Genomic DNA, 16,744 nt, shown 5'->3' on the forward strand with positions numbered 1-16,744 from the left:
TCGGTTTATTATTTAAATGGCAATTAATTAAAAACAGAACAAGAGAATAAAGGTTTAGTGCAGTCTTAATGAAAAATTCTTATTTTAGGTTTCATCTATCTGAACTGGAGCGTAAGCTTAGCCACGACTACAGAGTTAACTAGCAGCTGTACTAGGCGACATAAACATGTATTCTTTGCAGCATTACTAAAAAATTTACAGGTCCTAAAAAGGTTTAAGAGTTATCTTCAAAGGTATTTAAAAATCCCGAAACACTGAAAATACAAAATAATCATACATCTGCTGCTCTGAGGTGACCAAAGTGAGCCTATGAGTGACTGAAATGTCCAGCAAAATCTCCAAGAAAAGCTAAAAAAAAGATGGAGCACATTTAAGGACTACAAATTCTTTTAAAACATGTCCAACAAGTTGACAGTGAACTCATGTCTGCCTGAAGAAGGTGGGCGAGTTTAAACAGAGAAAAGGTGAAGAGGCGACCTTTGACTGACACTAACCCCAGGAAGGAAGGTGAAGAAGTTGTACTTCTGGTTGTTAATGACATTCTTCGGGTACCGCTGTTCCCTCTTCTCTGGGTGGCCGAGCCACACGGTGCGGGGACGGAAGTCCCCCATGCCACAGCAACTTGACCATGGGCAGCATCTGAAAGCAACAAGCGAGGGAGGAAAAATCATGATGCATTTAAAAAAAAACAATCGTCCACACTCATCACATTCTCTCCCTGAAAAAATAAGAAAAATACGATCTTTGATTTCAGGAAATTTACTCAGTGGAGGAAAAAATTCAGAAGAGAAACAATCATTGCCTGCTGTTCATAAAACCCTCGTCAGCAAATAGGACAGCTCTTGGCCTTTTCCTATAACATTTCACAAGGTCACAGCATAAAGAAAGGGATCTTTGATCATTCCACTTTCCACAATCTCCTTAGAATGTCCGGAGTCCTGCATTATTCTAACCAATTCAAAAATAATTCAAAAGGCAACTACTGATGGTTGTGGTCAAGAAGGATTTCCTGTAAAAGTCTGTATTACAGCGAGTCTAGAGAAACCTCTGATTGAAGACACTGTTGTTGTTTAACAGTCTGATGAAGATGATGTTCATGGTTGTTCATGTTCCTTTTCATTTCATGAAGAATCCTTCTTTGCACAATCACCTCTAATAATATTACCTTTTATGCTAACTTAACTTAAAGGTTTGCTTTTGAATTTAGATATGTACACTGAGATGGCTATGAAGATGATTGATTAAGAGAATTTATTTTATTTTTTTCACATGTTCCTCCCTTGTTTCACGTGAGACCTAACTGAAGTGTTTGTTGCAGAAAAGCTCATCTCATCTGACCAAACACACGGTTCATGTTAAAGTCTCAGCAGCGTTTAGTCAACTCTACCTATTTACTTTGGTGACGGTAGGACAGAAAAGGTGTTGTCCTGTCCTGACTCAAAGAACCAGCTGTTATGTAAATAGTATCTAAAGGTTCCTTTGAAGACTGTGTTAAAGCGACTGAAAAGAGGAAACAAAATTTCAGTACAGCCACATTTTGTAATTATCTGAGAAATGTTAACACCCATCCCATTAAACTGATGAGTTCAGGCTGATATGACTGAATTATGACACTGAAAGATTCAACCATGTCAAAACGCTCCTTGTTCTGGTTCCATAAAACTCTACTCAAGAGATGATTATAAATGAAAAGTAGGATTTTCTTACAACCGCCGTTTATGGGGTAAGTTTTTACTGCTTGTAATTTGTTTTGACCCTTGAAAACACAGCGGTTTTGTTAATAATAGCCCAACAAAATAACTCTGGTTCCAGGAAAAGGGTCCTGCAGTTGAAACACACCTATAAGCCCTTGTCCGGTCCTTGCGGTCAATATTTAGGAAAAACAAGCTTCTGTGCCACATCATATTTCTTCCCCAGGGGAAACAGAAAACCAGGGGTTACTTCTCAGAAGTTTCTGAATGTTTCCCTGGGAGATTTGGTTAACTAATACAAAATTAATTTATTTTTAGGCTTTTTCTGAGCTATACCACCGGAACAAACTTGGAAGTGTTCACATCATCATTTACAATTCAGAGAAACTCTCACCATAAATGCTCCACTGTTTGTAATGTGTACCTTATTCCACCCGGACACATGGAGAAGGAGCAGCGCTGAACTGAGCTAAGAGCCATGTAAATAAATATTAACCTTATCTCAGAAGTAAGGTCATTTCAAACACTATAAAGACAAAGATTATGACCCAAGCTTGCATGTCTTAGTAGAAGTAACACATCTTGTGAGATATCAGACTATAAAATATGAATGACTGTGATGCACTGCGATGTAGTTCTTAATCTTAAAGTACTGTCAAATTTTCTACCCTAATGTTTAGCAAATATAGGCTATGTGACTAGGCGTGAACCAATTTATGTACCAACCAATTTATCAGAGCCGATTTCCTTTATTTCTTATCTGCCTTGCCAAAGGTCTAAAAATCAATCATTGTCCTCTTTGGCTCTGCGGTGAGAGAAGTTTGACTGACAGACCTGCTCTCCAGGTCATGTCTGCACGTTTTCAGTTAACAATGGTCACTCCACTGTTGTCAATTCAGTGACTTTCTTGCTATATTTAGCAACATTTCAGACAAGAAAAAAACATGGCATCAGTCAAAATCTGAATCTGCAGGTCAGGCTTTTTAAAGACCCGTAATAGGCTGTCACAGCTGCTGTTGTGCAGTGACCACTCGCACCTGATCATCATCCTCCTGATCTCCAGCTGCTGCCATATAAGGACGGAACTCTCCCTGCACGGCGTCAGATTGTTGTGAAACCCTCAGCGGTAACACCTTCAGACCTGCTACCGAGACTTGAGCTGACTGCCCAGAATCTAACCTGTCTGTCTGTCTCTCCCTCAGCGATCCCGCTCCTGTCCTTGACCCTCTCTGTTGAATAAGGACCTCCTGGCTTTGACCCCCCCGGCCTGTCTGACCGGATCCCCGTTTCGATCTGGACTCTGGACCCGCGGGCTCGGATCCCCTGTTTGCCCGGCCCGAAGATCAGGGGCCGCCTGATCCTGATTTGATTCCCTGGTTCTGACCCTGGCCTGTCTGACTAAGAGTTTGTCGACCTCCTAATAAATACCTGGTTGTATTTTCTGTTCAGTCCCTGTGTCCATCAGTGCCTGAGCCTGACATAGGCGATCAGTCAGAAAACTGCAATTAATGTTAGTGACTTATGCAATGCTAACATTCCAAAAGGAGAAACAGAACAAGTTGAGAATCACATCTAAAGAGGTTAAAGATTCTCGTGAAATGCTTCTTTTCCAGGAAATCATTGAAATCCTTGCCTAACTAACCTAAAGTATGTCTTTTTCTCTTGAAGAAGTCTAGGTTTCGTCCTGTTAAAAGGGAATCTTTCCTCTCCACTGTCGCTACATGCATGCTCAGTATGAGGGACTGCAGCCAATGACAAAACACAATTGTCCCGTCGCTACAAATTCATCCAGGAGTGGATTCATGCGATCTGATGGGTTTCCTTAGAAAATGTTTAGACCAGTCAAAATAAACTGAAATTAAATGCATCGTTTAATAACATTTATTTTTGTAAAGTCCCTCGAAAACTGAATTGAACTGTATAATAACCTACAATGCTGTATTGCCTCACCAACATTTTTGATAATAGTTACTCCATGTTTGTCAATGTGTCATAACAAACAATGCCATAAACTCCCTGAAACTGAATTTACAGATAACAGTGTGTAGTAAATAAACATATACACAGAAAAACAAATAATTTAAAGCTTCATTTGAATGACAGTCAGTATTTAAGTGGAGAACTGGCTTCTTTATTGTGTACTTATCACCATGCAAGGACACATTTTATCATATCAACAAAATTCTGCTGTTAAAGATAAACTCACAATCAGTTAGCAGGAGGACTCACTGGCTAAACTCTTAACTGTCCCCTTCAAAACACTTAAATGTCCATGAGGACCATGTGTGTCATCATGACAGTTAAGAGGTTAAAACAATAGCTTTACCAGGTGTAATGTGTAGTTTTTACAGATGTTACTGCAGATAGAGACAGATGGGCAGTTTCAAAATGGAGTCAACACGTTTGTCGAGCAGAGCAGCTCTGACTGCATTGTTTAGAATATGCTCAGGACTGTAGCCAGCACATGAATGAGGACAAATCACACATTACGGGACAAACGGCACTGGTAGTGAAAAATAAACTGTAAGAGAGAGTTGAAATGCTGATTTTTGGCAGTCATCAAACTGTTAGGCAAGAACAGAGTCTTTTATTAGAGGTTTACTTAGAATGGCTGTGAGACTGACTGTTACAGGAAGTCCTTTCTGTCCACCACCACCATCATCTACAACTGTTTGAAGAAACCTCAATAATATGAGTTACAATATTTAATTTAATTTTGTATTTTTTAACTGAATTAAATAATCTTTATGTTTTAGATGACAGACACATCATATAGTGACTTCTACTAATTCACAGTCTTCAGATTTATGTCTATATTCTGTTGGGGTTCATATTATTTTACCATTTGTGTTTTTAAAGTCTTTCATGGTACGTGTCATGCATTTATGAATTATGCACATAGGGGTGGCCAAGGCAAAAATCATAGTTTAAGGTTGTTTCTATGCTGAATGTCAACATCAAGAAATCAGGAAAGCCAAAAGCAGATATTCCATATATCAAATGTGAAGTAAGGGCCTATCATTTAAGGTTAAAATGATAGGCCCTATCATTCAGTCAAAAAGGACTGAATTTATTGAGTATTATTAGATTTGTCTCCTTTAAGAAATAGAAAATGTCAAGAAAGCTGAAAAATAAGAAACTCGCCATACATGTTTACAACTGGAAAATGATCAAATGCTTTTTTATGTTCAAAGCACCTCATTTCAGCTTTGTAAATAAAAGCTGAAAAATATCAGCCTGACATATTAACACACCACTGTAAACCTCCCTGACATTGTTTGTGTGGGTAGCTAACCTGATGCACCAGGCTGAACAAGCCTTTTCATTTACTGATTTAATGCAAAGTCTTTGTTTTTTCAGATTAATTCACAGATATACATCACCATGACAGCCTCATCAGTCTGTGGGAAGCAAGTCAGCACTGCCTCCTGCTTCTCCATCATCAGTAATGGGGCCTGCCCTTTACAGATGAGCTACAACAATGAATAATCTGAGAAAGAATAGCTCTGATGAATTGTGAACTGACGACTATTTTTTAACGAATTATTCCTGCTTTTTGTTCTTCAGCAAGTCTGAAGTGATGTTAGCGGAGCAAATATTGACATGGGCGTCAAATGCACTTGCTACAAGCGCTGCACCCCGGAACAAGGATGTCTCTCATGGAGCTTAGCTAACGCTAGCTGTTAAAGTGCAACAATGACTAGCCGCATGTTAAATGTAAGCATGAATGACTCTTTTAGCCATTTTAAACCACTAAACACAAAAGAAACTAGCATTGACTCAGATAGGTCTCGGACACAATGTCGACGCGGAGGTGTAAACAATTTACGGTACAACAGCAGAACCAGATAAGTAAAAAAAAAAAAGACAACATTAACATTACGACGCTGTCCAACGCCCTTACCCATTCCTGTTTTTACTGTCGTGTCTCTTCTGTCGCCGCACCGGTTGAAGGGGGATACTGTCGGTCATTCCTGCGGCTCCCCGGTAGCGGGTAGGCGCTGGAAGAAGTCAACCTGGTTGTAGCGGTTCTAGCCTGGGCGGAGGCAGCTAGCTGTCACTCAGGACAGCGCGGAGGGTGGCGGTGCTGGGGATAGAGACGGCCCGGATGTTTGGGGACAAACAACCGGGCGGACAGAGAACGTAACTATATTTATAATGCTCTTTTAATATGATTAGCTTATGAAAAAAGAACAAAAACAAACTAGTGGTTATATACTGGTTAAAACTTTTCGTGTTGTTTTTCATTTTTGTTAAAAAAAAATAAAGACTACATCACTTTGGACACATCTCTGTGAAACAAGGTAGTGGCAACATCAATGGTGGCCGGTCACTGATGCTTTTAAGCCTTTATTTCTGTTAATTATGATTTTTTGATTACTGTAATGAAAGTATGACATTTTAGAGTTGAATATTACGTCCTACCTATAAAAGAAAAGCATAAATGTGGCCTTAATGTAAGAATAATATCTGCTTAAAAGTTGCTATTTTCAAAAGGTACTTTTAATCTGACAAACAAACCTCACTGGAACACATATTCTAATTTATTGAAAAAGACTGTAAAGGCAGAGCTACAATTAAATGGTTTAGGAGACAGTTATTAAATTCCTACCTGGGCCAGGATGGCCGCAGACGTTAATTCATTCAATAAAATAAATAAATGCCTAAGATTGCAAGACAAAACGTAATTGAAAGAAAGTCATAAAAAGTCTAGCTGACAATTTGCAGTGTAAAAATAGGTTTCAGAATCAAACTTTTTGCCAAACAAACTTTTTTAACACTGTTGTCTCCCAAAGGTGAATAGTTGTGGCAACATCATGCTACAATGATGCTTTTCTTGAGACAGAAAAAAGATGGTCAGAATTAATAAGGTTATTAAAATGTGAAATAGTGACCCTTAGAAGAAAACCTGTTACAGGCTAAAAAAAAAAAAAAAAGAAAAGAAAACAAGACACGAGACTGTGGTCAGTGTTCACCTTCCAGTGATATGAAAACCCTAAAGATGGAGTCTGAGGTATCATGAAAGGATTTAGTACACTAAATTCAAATAATGCTTTGGGATTTCTGTTCACAAATTCTTTCTGAATGTGTGCACAGAAATTCTGAGCTTAAGATGTCATGCAGAGAAGAATGGGCAACATTCCCTGTTTGTGTGTAAACGTAATAGGGACATGCAGCTGTAAAAGTTAAATTCTTCTGACTCAGAGACCTTCAACTATGGATAATTTTCATTCTACTTCATAATTGTACACTGCTTTGTGTTAGTCCAACACATAAAATTACATTTGTGGGTGTAACATGACAAAATGTGAACAAAGTTAAAGGATGAATATTCTGTAATTGAAAATTCCTAAAATATGTCAGTGGATTAATAGTAAGTGAAAAGTTACTATGGCAAAGTTTCAATATTCAGTGACCACAAGGCTTCCCATAGCTCACCTGGATCTGTGACCTGAAGGTGGCTGGGTGTGTTGAACGCTCTCAGCATTAATTATAAATCCACAAAGCAACAGGTGCAAACATTTATTAATGTAAATCAAACACTGAGTGATTGTACACTTTTGTTGCAAAATGCACCATTTGTATAATGAGTAATGCCTACAATAATTAAATTTGCATGCCACCACTTTGACCTCAGTGTTGAAACATTTGCAGAGGTGAACTAGTCTTTGTTATCATGATTTAGGAAGCCACCACTATGGAAATCAGCTTTGGCTTTCATGATTCCATTCTGTATAGTGTTTCAACTATGCATGACACCTGGTCATTCTTCATCTTATGTGTAGTTTTCTTTGCACATCATGGTTGATTTTTATTTTCTTTTAAACAAGGCTTTGCAACCTATATTGGCCATGTCAAAAACAGCAATCCATCTCTCAAAAAACAAAAAATACAGTAAACAGAAAATGTCTACAGCTCTCAACATCTGAACTGATTTGGTGTTTGTACAGACTACATCATTTCTAAAGTCTCCCTCCCTGCAGGCGCTCTCCACAAGAATTGTGTGGTTCCTTTAAGGTCAATTATGCAAATGATTGCCTCATTTAAAACTGCAGAGGAAGTGGCCAATGTACAGTTGACACAAAATGGACTGCATGCTTCGGTTGTGGATGCAAATGGGTTTTCGTTGAGAATGCAAAATGCCACTGGATTAATGATGGTGGGAAATGAGAATTAGGAGAAATAATTTCACTATAGAGTCTGCTGAAGGTGAATTGATGTAAATTAGGGATTTATGTGAATGATGGGCATTGTTGGAGTAAAAATTAACCTAACACCGTCAGCTGAGTTCTTGTGCTTGCATGGCAAACTAGAAAAGTAACTACCACCCAGGTAGCCAACCAGGTTGGTTAGTTTTGGAAAAAAAGATGACAGGAAAAGTGTCAAAAAAAGTCACCCTGATTTTATTCTTCAAAAATCAGAAAACATTTAGACCAAAGAAACTGAAAGAAAAACACACATTTACACTGTAAACAGGACTAAATTGGCTCCACGTTGCTTGAACTGTGGAAGCAACTTGAGAACAGGTTTGACTTGGTTTACTTAAAGAAAGGCACAACTTGGCAAATGCATATCGATAAAGGAATGAACAGCAGGAGCCTACAAAGTACTCGGACCAGGCTGAGTTGTGTAAAGTGTCCAGTGATACATTCATTACTGTTCAACTCAGCAGGGTGAGAGTGAAGATTTCCATAGCATACACAGGAAGAAAATATACAGAACGTTGCATTGAGTGTGAGGGGCACTGAGGGACAACTAATATCGAAATGAGGTAGAAACTTACCCCTAAACTCAAGCATTTCGTATCATAAATAAATAAATTCTGCTACAAACTGATAAGACCAAGGAAGAAAAAAGGAAATCTTGACCGTTAGTTTGGATCATTGCGGAAATAAAGGTAAACAAAAATGACAATTTGTCACCTCTTCATTCAATTACAAGCGCAGTGAAATGTAAAAGCAGAACCTGAAATAAAGTGCAGGCATGACAACACTATGCGTAAGACAGCCTTCTGAGCTCAGCCTACTAAATGTGCCAATGTAACTTTCAGAGCCGAGTATGTGGGTGAAAACCAACTTGAGTAAACTATGAAAATATTATGAAATGTATGCCACACTACACAGGGAAACACCATTTCTTTCAGTCTAAGAGTATTTGTAACAATCCAACAGTGCCTTAAAATGCCGGTTTAGTTCAGATCAGGCACTTGGATATATGAATCAACATCGGTATCTTGGCACCAATACAATAAAAATCCATTTATAATCCACAATTTGAAACTGTAGAACTTTGACTTTTTTATATGAAAGCCAATCTGATCAAAGGCCCTTCACAATGAGAAAAAGTTAATGACAATTATCACTAGAAAAATGTACAATGTCATAAAACCTATGGCACACAACAGAAGGGAAAGTAGTCCTAAATGATACATATAGTTAGCCATAATATTAATTCTAAACACTGAGACCATGCCCTGCCCGGTCAGACTGGGGTCCTTAATATTCATGTCCTTTAACTTTTCCTACAAAAGTCATAATCCTTCAAGAGGTTCTCAAGGAGACAGTCTGAGTTAAAGCAAGTTTCAAGTAAGTCATACATTCAAACATCTGGATAGACAGCAAAACAAATAAAAGTCACATGAGAAAATACCCGCATATGTGTTCATATAAAATAAAATAATCCTACAGTAGTAATAAATCAAGTTAAGCTTAACACTCGAGAATCATTGAGATCAGGAGGGGAGAGAATGTCTAAATTAAATGTAAAACAAAATAATCTCTCAGCCAATCCAGATGGAATTCTTCAAGGTTTTTTTTTTTTTTCTGAACATTGATTGTACCTCATTCAAATATAAAGGGACACATTTGCAAATTGAAGAGGGGTGGGAAGGAATTACCTGCCGATTTAAAAAAAAAGAAATCTAATTAACTGCAATTTTGCCCTCCTCCATGAAATGTGGAAACTGTGACTTTGGCACACTTTCTGAACTGTTCTTTTCTATTTCAGCCATTGCACCGGGCAAGCCAGAGTGAGATCCATCCATCTTCAAGAGGCCTCCGGTAGAGCCAATCAGTGGCCCCCCGGCAGGGCTCCCAGGCAGCGGGATGCCGCCTCCTTGAATGACTGAAATTTCATTGGTCTTCATGGTCAAGCCACCAGTGAAGGCAGCAGCAGCGTACTGGTTCCAGATAGTCGGGTCAAAGCTCATCTGTGGCGCACCCAGCTCTTTGGGTGCCTGTAACATTTCTGGGAGAATCTTAGCCTCAGCGCCCATTGCCATTATTGCCATGGGATTGTCCAGGGAAAGACGCTGGCCACGGCGAGATGAATTGTTCCACATGTGGGTGCCAATATGTACCTTTAAAAAGAGAATAAATTACCTAGTCAAAAGCCGATACCCAAAATTGACCTCAGCAATTCCCAAAAACCCTCTGAAGACTTACTTTCAGGTTTCCCTTTGTGGTGAAAGCCCTACCGCAGATATTGCAAGCAAATGGTTTCTCCCCTGTATGCGTGCGCTCGTGGATCTGCAAAGCACTGGCCGATGAGAAGTTCTTGCCACAGGCATTACATATATGCTGTTTGGTGGATCGCCGAGGTGCCGTGGAGATAGAGGAGGGTACAGCTGTTCCCTGAGGCATTTGGGAGCTGAATAATCCATGAGGGCCCAGAGAACTTTCGGGTGGAATCTTCATTTCTAGGCTGCCCAAACTTGGAGAAATCTTCATAAAAGGCAAGTTGCTGGGAGCTGTGAATGCAAAAGACAGAAAAAATTAGATCAATGCACTGTTATTTGACAGCTTCCAACATTTAAACATAGTTAAAACTCACCATAGTCCCCATTTGTAAACAGGACACCGGGTTCTTCTTTAATCACTTTGGTATTAAAGCTGCTAGAAGCGGTGAGGTCAAGGGCTCCACTTGACTCGCCTCCATCTTGTGGTCCATCATGTTCTTGTTTGGTCAGACTGCGAGTAAATTCATCACCTGCTGACTCAGGGGACTTGCTGCTGATGTTCATTGGGGAAGAGGAGTGAAACGACACAGCTGAGTCAGATATGGCTGGGCTTCGGCCGTTCTGATACTCCTGCTCTTTCTGAATTGGGGGAGAGCCTTTCGGTGTTCCCTCGCTTTCTGAAGCGGTGCTGCTCTGCCGTTTCAGGACGAGGGCAGAGGTGAGATTCTTCAGAACATCTAGGCTGGAGAACGGTAAAGGGGCTGCAAGCTTTTGCGAATGTTCTTCAGTGGCAGATGGGAGAGAGTTTAAGGAATCAGTCAGCTTCTGGGAGTGAAGCTCTGGTTCATGACCTTCCATGGTTCCTTCAACACCACTGTTGTCCACAGACTTCTCTTCTGGTAGGGATGGCTCCATTGCTTCTGTTGCTTCATACTGGCTTTCTGGCATGGGAGTGTTGGGGATCTGCCCGCCCATGTGCATACGAATGTGCTGCTGCAGAACTACAGCATTTGTGAACTTTTTCTGGCAGATGGGACACGAGTGCTGAACTTTGAGTGGAGTGTTGGCTCTATGCACTCCATAGTGAGCCTTGAGGTTACCCTTTGTTGAGAACGCACGGCCACAGATCTTGCACTTGTATGGCCTTTCACCAGTGTGTGTGCGGTAATGCATTTTGAGAGAGCTCTGACAACTGAGCACCCTGTGGCAGATCACACACTCATTGGGATCGTTGGTCCTCTTTTCCAGCCCATCCACCATTTGCTGAAGTTTTGCTGTTCCAGAGCTTGGTTCTCCTGGAAGGGCACCACCATTCATGTGATGGAATGCACCAAGCATTTCTTTAGCCTCCTTGTGATTTGGATCAAGTCCCGGGTCTCGTCCAAACACTGTGGAAATGGATGGGGAACTATCACTCGTCGATGGGGAGGGCTTTTGAGAGAACGGGTCCCTCCCAAAGCCATCAAACATAGGTTTGAATCCTGGTATTGACTGTGGATTGAACCCAGCAGCTGGATGACTTATGACAGGTTTAGTTTCTGTCAGATTTGACTCATCGATGGGCACAGACATACCAAAAGGAATGCCACTGCTGGTGGGGATACTGTCGAGATGCTCTGGTACAGGATGGGGATTCATACTGATGTTAGGATATTTATCTTTATGTCTCTGGAAATGCACTTTGAGGTTTCCTTTGGTTGTAAAGCGGTTTCCACAGATGTTACACTTGAAAGGCCTCTCTCCAGTGTGAGAACGGAGGTGAATCTGGAGGGCACTGTCGTTGCCAAAGGTTTTTCCACAGTATTTACACTTGTGCTTGAACAATAATTCCCCATTCTTTGATTCTGTTGGGAGGGTTAGCATCTTTGCTTTCAGCTTTTTAGAAGGGTCAATCCCTGGTTGGATACCATTAAAGTTGCTAGGAAAACTCATGACACCTGAAGACTGAGGCAGCAGTGGTTGTAAACGGCTCCCCAGATCCGGAACACCCTTCAAAATGTCCGTTTTAGAGGCCGACTGTCCCAAACCTGCACTCAGAGAGTTGGGAATTCCAGTGGGAAGAGGTAGTTTACCTTGCTTTACTGACTCCATGGAAAGGCTCTGACTGCCAGTCCTTTTGCCTATCAGAGCTGCTGCTGCAGACAGCTGTTGAGACAAGTGTGCACCCAGAGCTTTGAGGGGATCCATTGCTGCACCCACTGATGGCTGCAGACCCTGTGGGGTCATCATGGCAACCTGGATTCTAATCTGTTCAGTGAGCTGGATTTGCTGTAACTGCTGTTGCTGAAGGCACACTAGCTGCTCCAAGATGATGGGGATAGCTTGAAAGACATCCTGTGGCAAGGCTTGGGGTGCATTTGAAGAATGCTGGGAGACAGCCACTTTAGTATCAGGCAAGGTTTGAAGAGTGACATTTGAATTCTGGATTTTAGGTGAAGGCTGGAACGCTCTCTCAGGACTATTAGACAGCTCTTCTTGATCCTGCTGTGCAGAGTCCTCTGCATTCATGCTCAACTCTTCCTCCGCATGTTCAAGTTGGTCTGCATTGGAATGATTGCTTGACTGACCATCATCATGGTCACTGTTCAGGCCTTCAGGAGACCCTTGTGAATATTCCTCAGTGTAATCTCCCTCTTTCATGATGACAACGTGCTGACTTTTAGTGCAATTTTTTTCATGCTCAAGAAACTCTGCTTCATCAAAGTATTCTGCACAACACTTTTTGCAGACTTTGATTCCTTCCATCCTTAGCCTTTTTACATCGTTTTCTGCATCTTCAGCTTGATCATCTCGAGGAATACCTTTAAGTAGAAAACATGAGATTTACATGAATGCACCTTATATAGCCTTGTTTGATAACTAAACAAATTTTCATTTTAAAAAAATGGGCAATAATTACAGAAAACAAAAAAAAAATCTCAAAATTGAAGTTAAAATGTTATAGCATCACAGCAGTTAAAGCATATTTGCCAAGTGTCCACAGGGCCAGCAGAGGGCAATCATCCACCTTTGATAAAACAAAGCCTAAAAGACAAAGAAGCAGGAGGTTGATCTCACTTAGTTCCCTTCCTCACTTTTTAAATTAAAATTACCTAAAGCAAGAAAAAAAAATGTTTGGGCTCACTTCTAATACCAAAAAAATAAAACCACTTATTTTATGTTCTATAAAATATAAGTATCCAACAATGCAAGTATGTATTTACAACCTCATTAACTACTTCTTTACACACAAGGGCAGACTGATTGTTTCTTAAAGTGTGCATTTTAATTTATCTGTTGACTGAGAGGCCATTTCACAACTGGGTGCATTGTTAAATGCAAATGCTCCCAAAGAAAGAAGGCAAACCACCTGTTTGAATTTGACCACTGAAACTTTTGGCCTTGTTAATTGCTCACCAGGAAGCACTGAAGCGGTGTCACAAAAAAAAAAAAAAAAAACCAAACTGGTCCATGAGGGAGTAGAGAGTGTGGTTTCCCACATTATACAGTTAGACCGCTCTTAACTTAAGCGGCGAAAACACCTGCGAATTGACAGTATGTACGAGCGTGTGTGGCAATCTTTGAATGAAACGAATATTTATCTATTATAAGCCACATTTACGAGAAAGAAGCAGCAGTTCAGCAGTTGACGGCGCATGACCTGCATCTGATCACCTTTACTGGGATCTGACACGAGGTCAGACTCGAAATGAATGGGAACCAACGCACAAATCTTCCTGTAACGCGACATGATGTTGCAACAAACCTCATCTTATCCATCTTTTCTTAACTTCAGTTTCACAAATCTGAATAAAGGCAAGTGTGATTGCAACGGCGATTGCTTATGGCAACACCGAAGGGAAAAAACAAAAAAAAACGCACCCCCACCCAGTCTCTACAAAAAGGCGACTGCTGCTCCATCCCCCACCTCTCCGCATATGTACTAAAGGAAACAGTCATGCATTAAACTGGGGGATTTATTGCCTATAGGTCAGCTTACACCAGACTCACATTTCATACAGTTTTTGGATACCTTTGTCTGAAATATGGGCATGAAACATATGTGGAAACAAGTAAAATTCAATAATAATTGTGTAAAATGCATGGCTACAGCTGAATAATAAGCTTACAAAACCACAACCGTGGGCAACTGTTAAAAGCAACGAGGAAGGGCGAAACTGCGCAGTAACCACCTTAAAAAAGAAAATGACAGATTTTAGATTACTAAAACTGCACATATTCTTTAAAAAAGTCCGAATTTGCAACCTAATTGAATGAATAAAGAAACATAAAACGAACGAAAAATAAGAGGATTAATATTTCACAAGCACACTAATCTGACCCAAATTAATGTTACAATTTTAACTTAAATGAGAGGCGGTTGCACTGAGCTACACAAAAAGTTACAAGCAAGCGACTTAAATTGGCCGCTTCAAAGAGTAAAAACTTACAATGTTGCATTTTGAAGTAGCAAAACACCTGTGTGCGTTCAAAATTATTTTCCAACGAGACTCTTCCCACGACCGCGGCTAAGTTTAGACCAAGTCAAAGGACCAGCAACAGGTCACAGTGCGACAGGACAACGGTTTTTCCCTTTCTTTCTTTCTTCTTTTTTTTTTTTTTAAAGAAACAAATCCAACTCTTTGAGCTTGGAAAGAAAAAAAAAGACAGTGGAACTCGTTCATAAAAGGAGCGAGTTTGGTGCCCCAGTTTCCTCCGCTTATCTCGCGTGTAAAACTCACCAGTTCCCACTGAGCCGGGCTCGTCAGAGTTGATGTGCTGCGGCTTGGCTTGCTTGCGCCTCGACATGGTGCCACCATCAGGAGCAAAGAGTCGCAGACAATTTTCCTCCGCTTCTTCTACAAATTCTTCGCCTTGGAAAAATTAACCCCCCTCCAGTAGAAATGCGCATGTCAACGTGATTATTATTATCAATAATGCATTGCGATTTATCGCAGGCCCCCGACAGCTGATTGGCTCCAGTCCAAGCGCTCACACATTATTCAAATCCGCTCCCTATTGATGAGCGGAGCTGTGTGGCCGAAGGGGGCGTGGGGAGGCACGCTAGTGGCCGGGCGGAGGGATGGAGGCAGGGTTAATAATATCCAACTTCTCGCCCTTGTTTTTCCTCCTTCATGAAATATGTAGGCTACTGTAACACAGGCCAGCCGAGTCTCTTCATTTTAAATGGTGTTCAACTTACAGCACTTAAAAGTGGACATTACTCCTTCCCCTAACGCAACTAAAATGATCACCCAATTTGTGGGGGCTCGCGGGGTTTGACCGCTGCTCCTCGTGTTAAAGGCTTTAACACGAGGAGCAGTTTCTCACTGAAACGTGACACAACAGTTGCATCATGAAGTCCTCATGCTAAACTCAGCTAATGATGGAAATGCACAATATATAATATGGTATGTGTATTAAATAAAATATGAAAAGATTGCTCAAATGCATCAGTGTGACAAAAAAACGTCTCCTATCGATGCAAAGATATACAGAGGATGAATCTTTTTATTTATTGCATTAACACATGAAAGTTTAATTTACTGGGATTTTATTTGATAGACTAACACAGTTATATCTGCCAAAATCTAAAAACTGTGCTGCTAATTAGTATTGAGGGAATTTACTCAGAATTGAAATCCACAGAAGTCACTAAATTAGTATTAAAAGTCCACCTGTTAGTAAAAATTCAACAGTTCTATGAAGTAATAATACAAAGAACACACAATTTAAAACCTACCGATGTATGACCAAGGTGGCATGATAATACTGAAGTAAAACATGCTAGAGAGTACAAAACACTTGAGATAGAGGTGAAGGTTCACCATATAGCAGGACAATGACCCAGAACATTCATCCAGAGCTAAAATAAAATAGTCTAGATCAAAGTGTGTATTGATTTCTAAGAATCATCAGTTAAAGTCCAGTCTTTAATCCATATGATAATGTGACAAGATTTCAAAACAAATGGCAGATGACATCAATCTAATCTAACTGATGTTGAGCAATTTAGGAAAGAAGAATGGGCAGAATTTGCATTGATCATTTTCTTTCAAATGCTCAATTATGAATAGTTTCTCTAGGTATAGTTCCAATCATGTAGTCAAAGGAGGTTTATGAAAAAAATGTGCCAAAACTACATTTGCATAAACAAGATGTTTATCTATAAGACGTACGTATGTTAAAATCATTAGAACTCATAAGCAACTCATTTATACTTTGTCGTTTTATTGTGCTTCTACCGTTGATTATATAGAAATTCATATGTAAATACAATATATATTCCAGGTAGATCTAGATCTCATTTTCAAGAGGGACCTGAGCAAAAAATTTGCAATACATAGCAACCTGGTTACAAGATAAAAACAATTAATACATATGCACAAGTATAAAACAATAAAAACAATTTAAAAACAATGACACTGTTTCATAGAATCTTGTTGCCTATCTTTAACAACTGCTCGAAATAAGTCCAAACAAGCAAATGCGCTGAAGCTCTGATTGTGTTTGGTGAGATATTTGTTCCTGTTAATTCAGTTTAAGTTTGACTTCATGCTGCTTTGTTCTACAGAAATGGAGGTTGGATAAATTCTGTTGGCCCTGCTTTACATCC

The 16,744-nt window shown here is 40.0% G+C and overlaps 2 protein-coding genes across 2 annotated transcripts in view; both read right to left on the reverse strand.

The window, feature by feature from the left end:
* atp9a (ATPase phospholipid transporting 9A) overlaps positions 1–5,776 on the reverse strand; it is a 39,415-nt gene extending 33,639 nt beyond the window's left edge. The window contains exons 1-2 of the mRNA XM_028011197.1: positions 5,596–5,776; positions 495–639 (exon numbers count right to left, since the gene is read on the reverse strand). Of these exons, the coding sequence (XP_027866998.1) occupies positions 495–639; positions 5,596–5,663 (213 nt within the window). The 5' untranslated portion in view covers positions 5,664–5,776. The remainder of the gene's footprint in view (positions 1–494; positions 640–5,595) is intronic.
* Positions 5,777–8,077: 2,301 nt separating this feature from the next.
* On the reverse strand, positions 8,078–15,124 carry sall4 (spalt-like transcription factor 4). Its single transcript, XM_028009990.1, has 4 exons — positions 14,871–15,124; positions 10,524–12,950; positions 10,136–10,440; positions 8,078–10,050 (listed from the first exon to the last, which is right to left on the reverse strand). The coding sequence occupies exons 1-4, from the start codon at positions 14,935–14,937 to the stop codon at positions 9,613–9,615; spliced, it is 3,237 nt and encodes a 1,078-aa protein (XP_027865791.1). The 5' UTR covers positions 14,938–15,124; the 3' UTR covers positions 8,078–9,612.
* Positions 15,125–16,744: the final 1,620 nt, after the last annotated feature.

This window comes from Xiphophorus couchianus, chromosome 24, assembly GCF_001444195.1.
Source record: "Xiphophorus couchianus chromosome 24, X_couchianus-1.0, whole genome shotgun sequence".
Taxonomy (NCBI): Eukaryota; Metazoa; Chordata; class Actinopteri; order Cyprinodontiformes; family Poeciliidae; genus Xiphophorus; species Xiphophorus couchianus.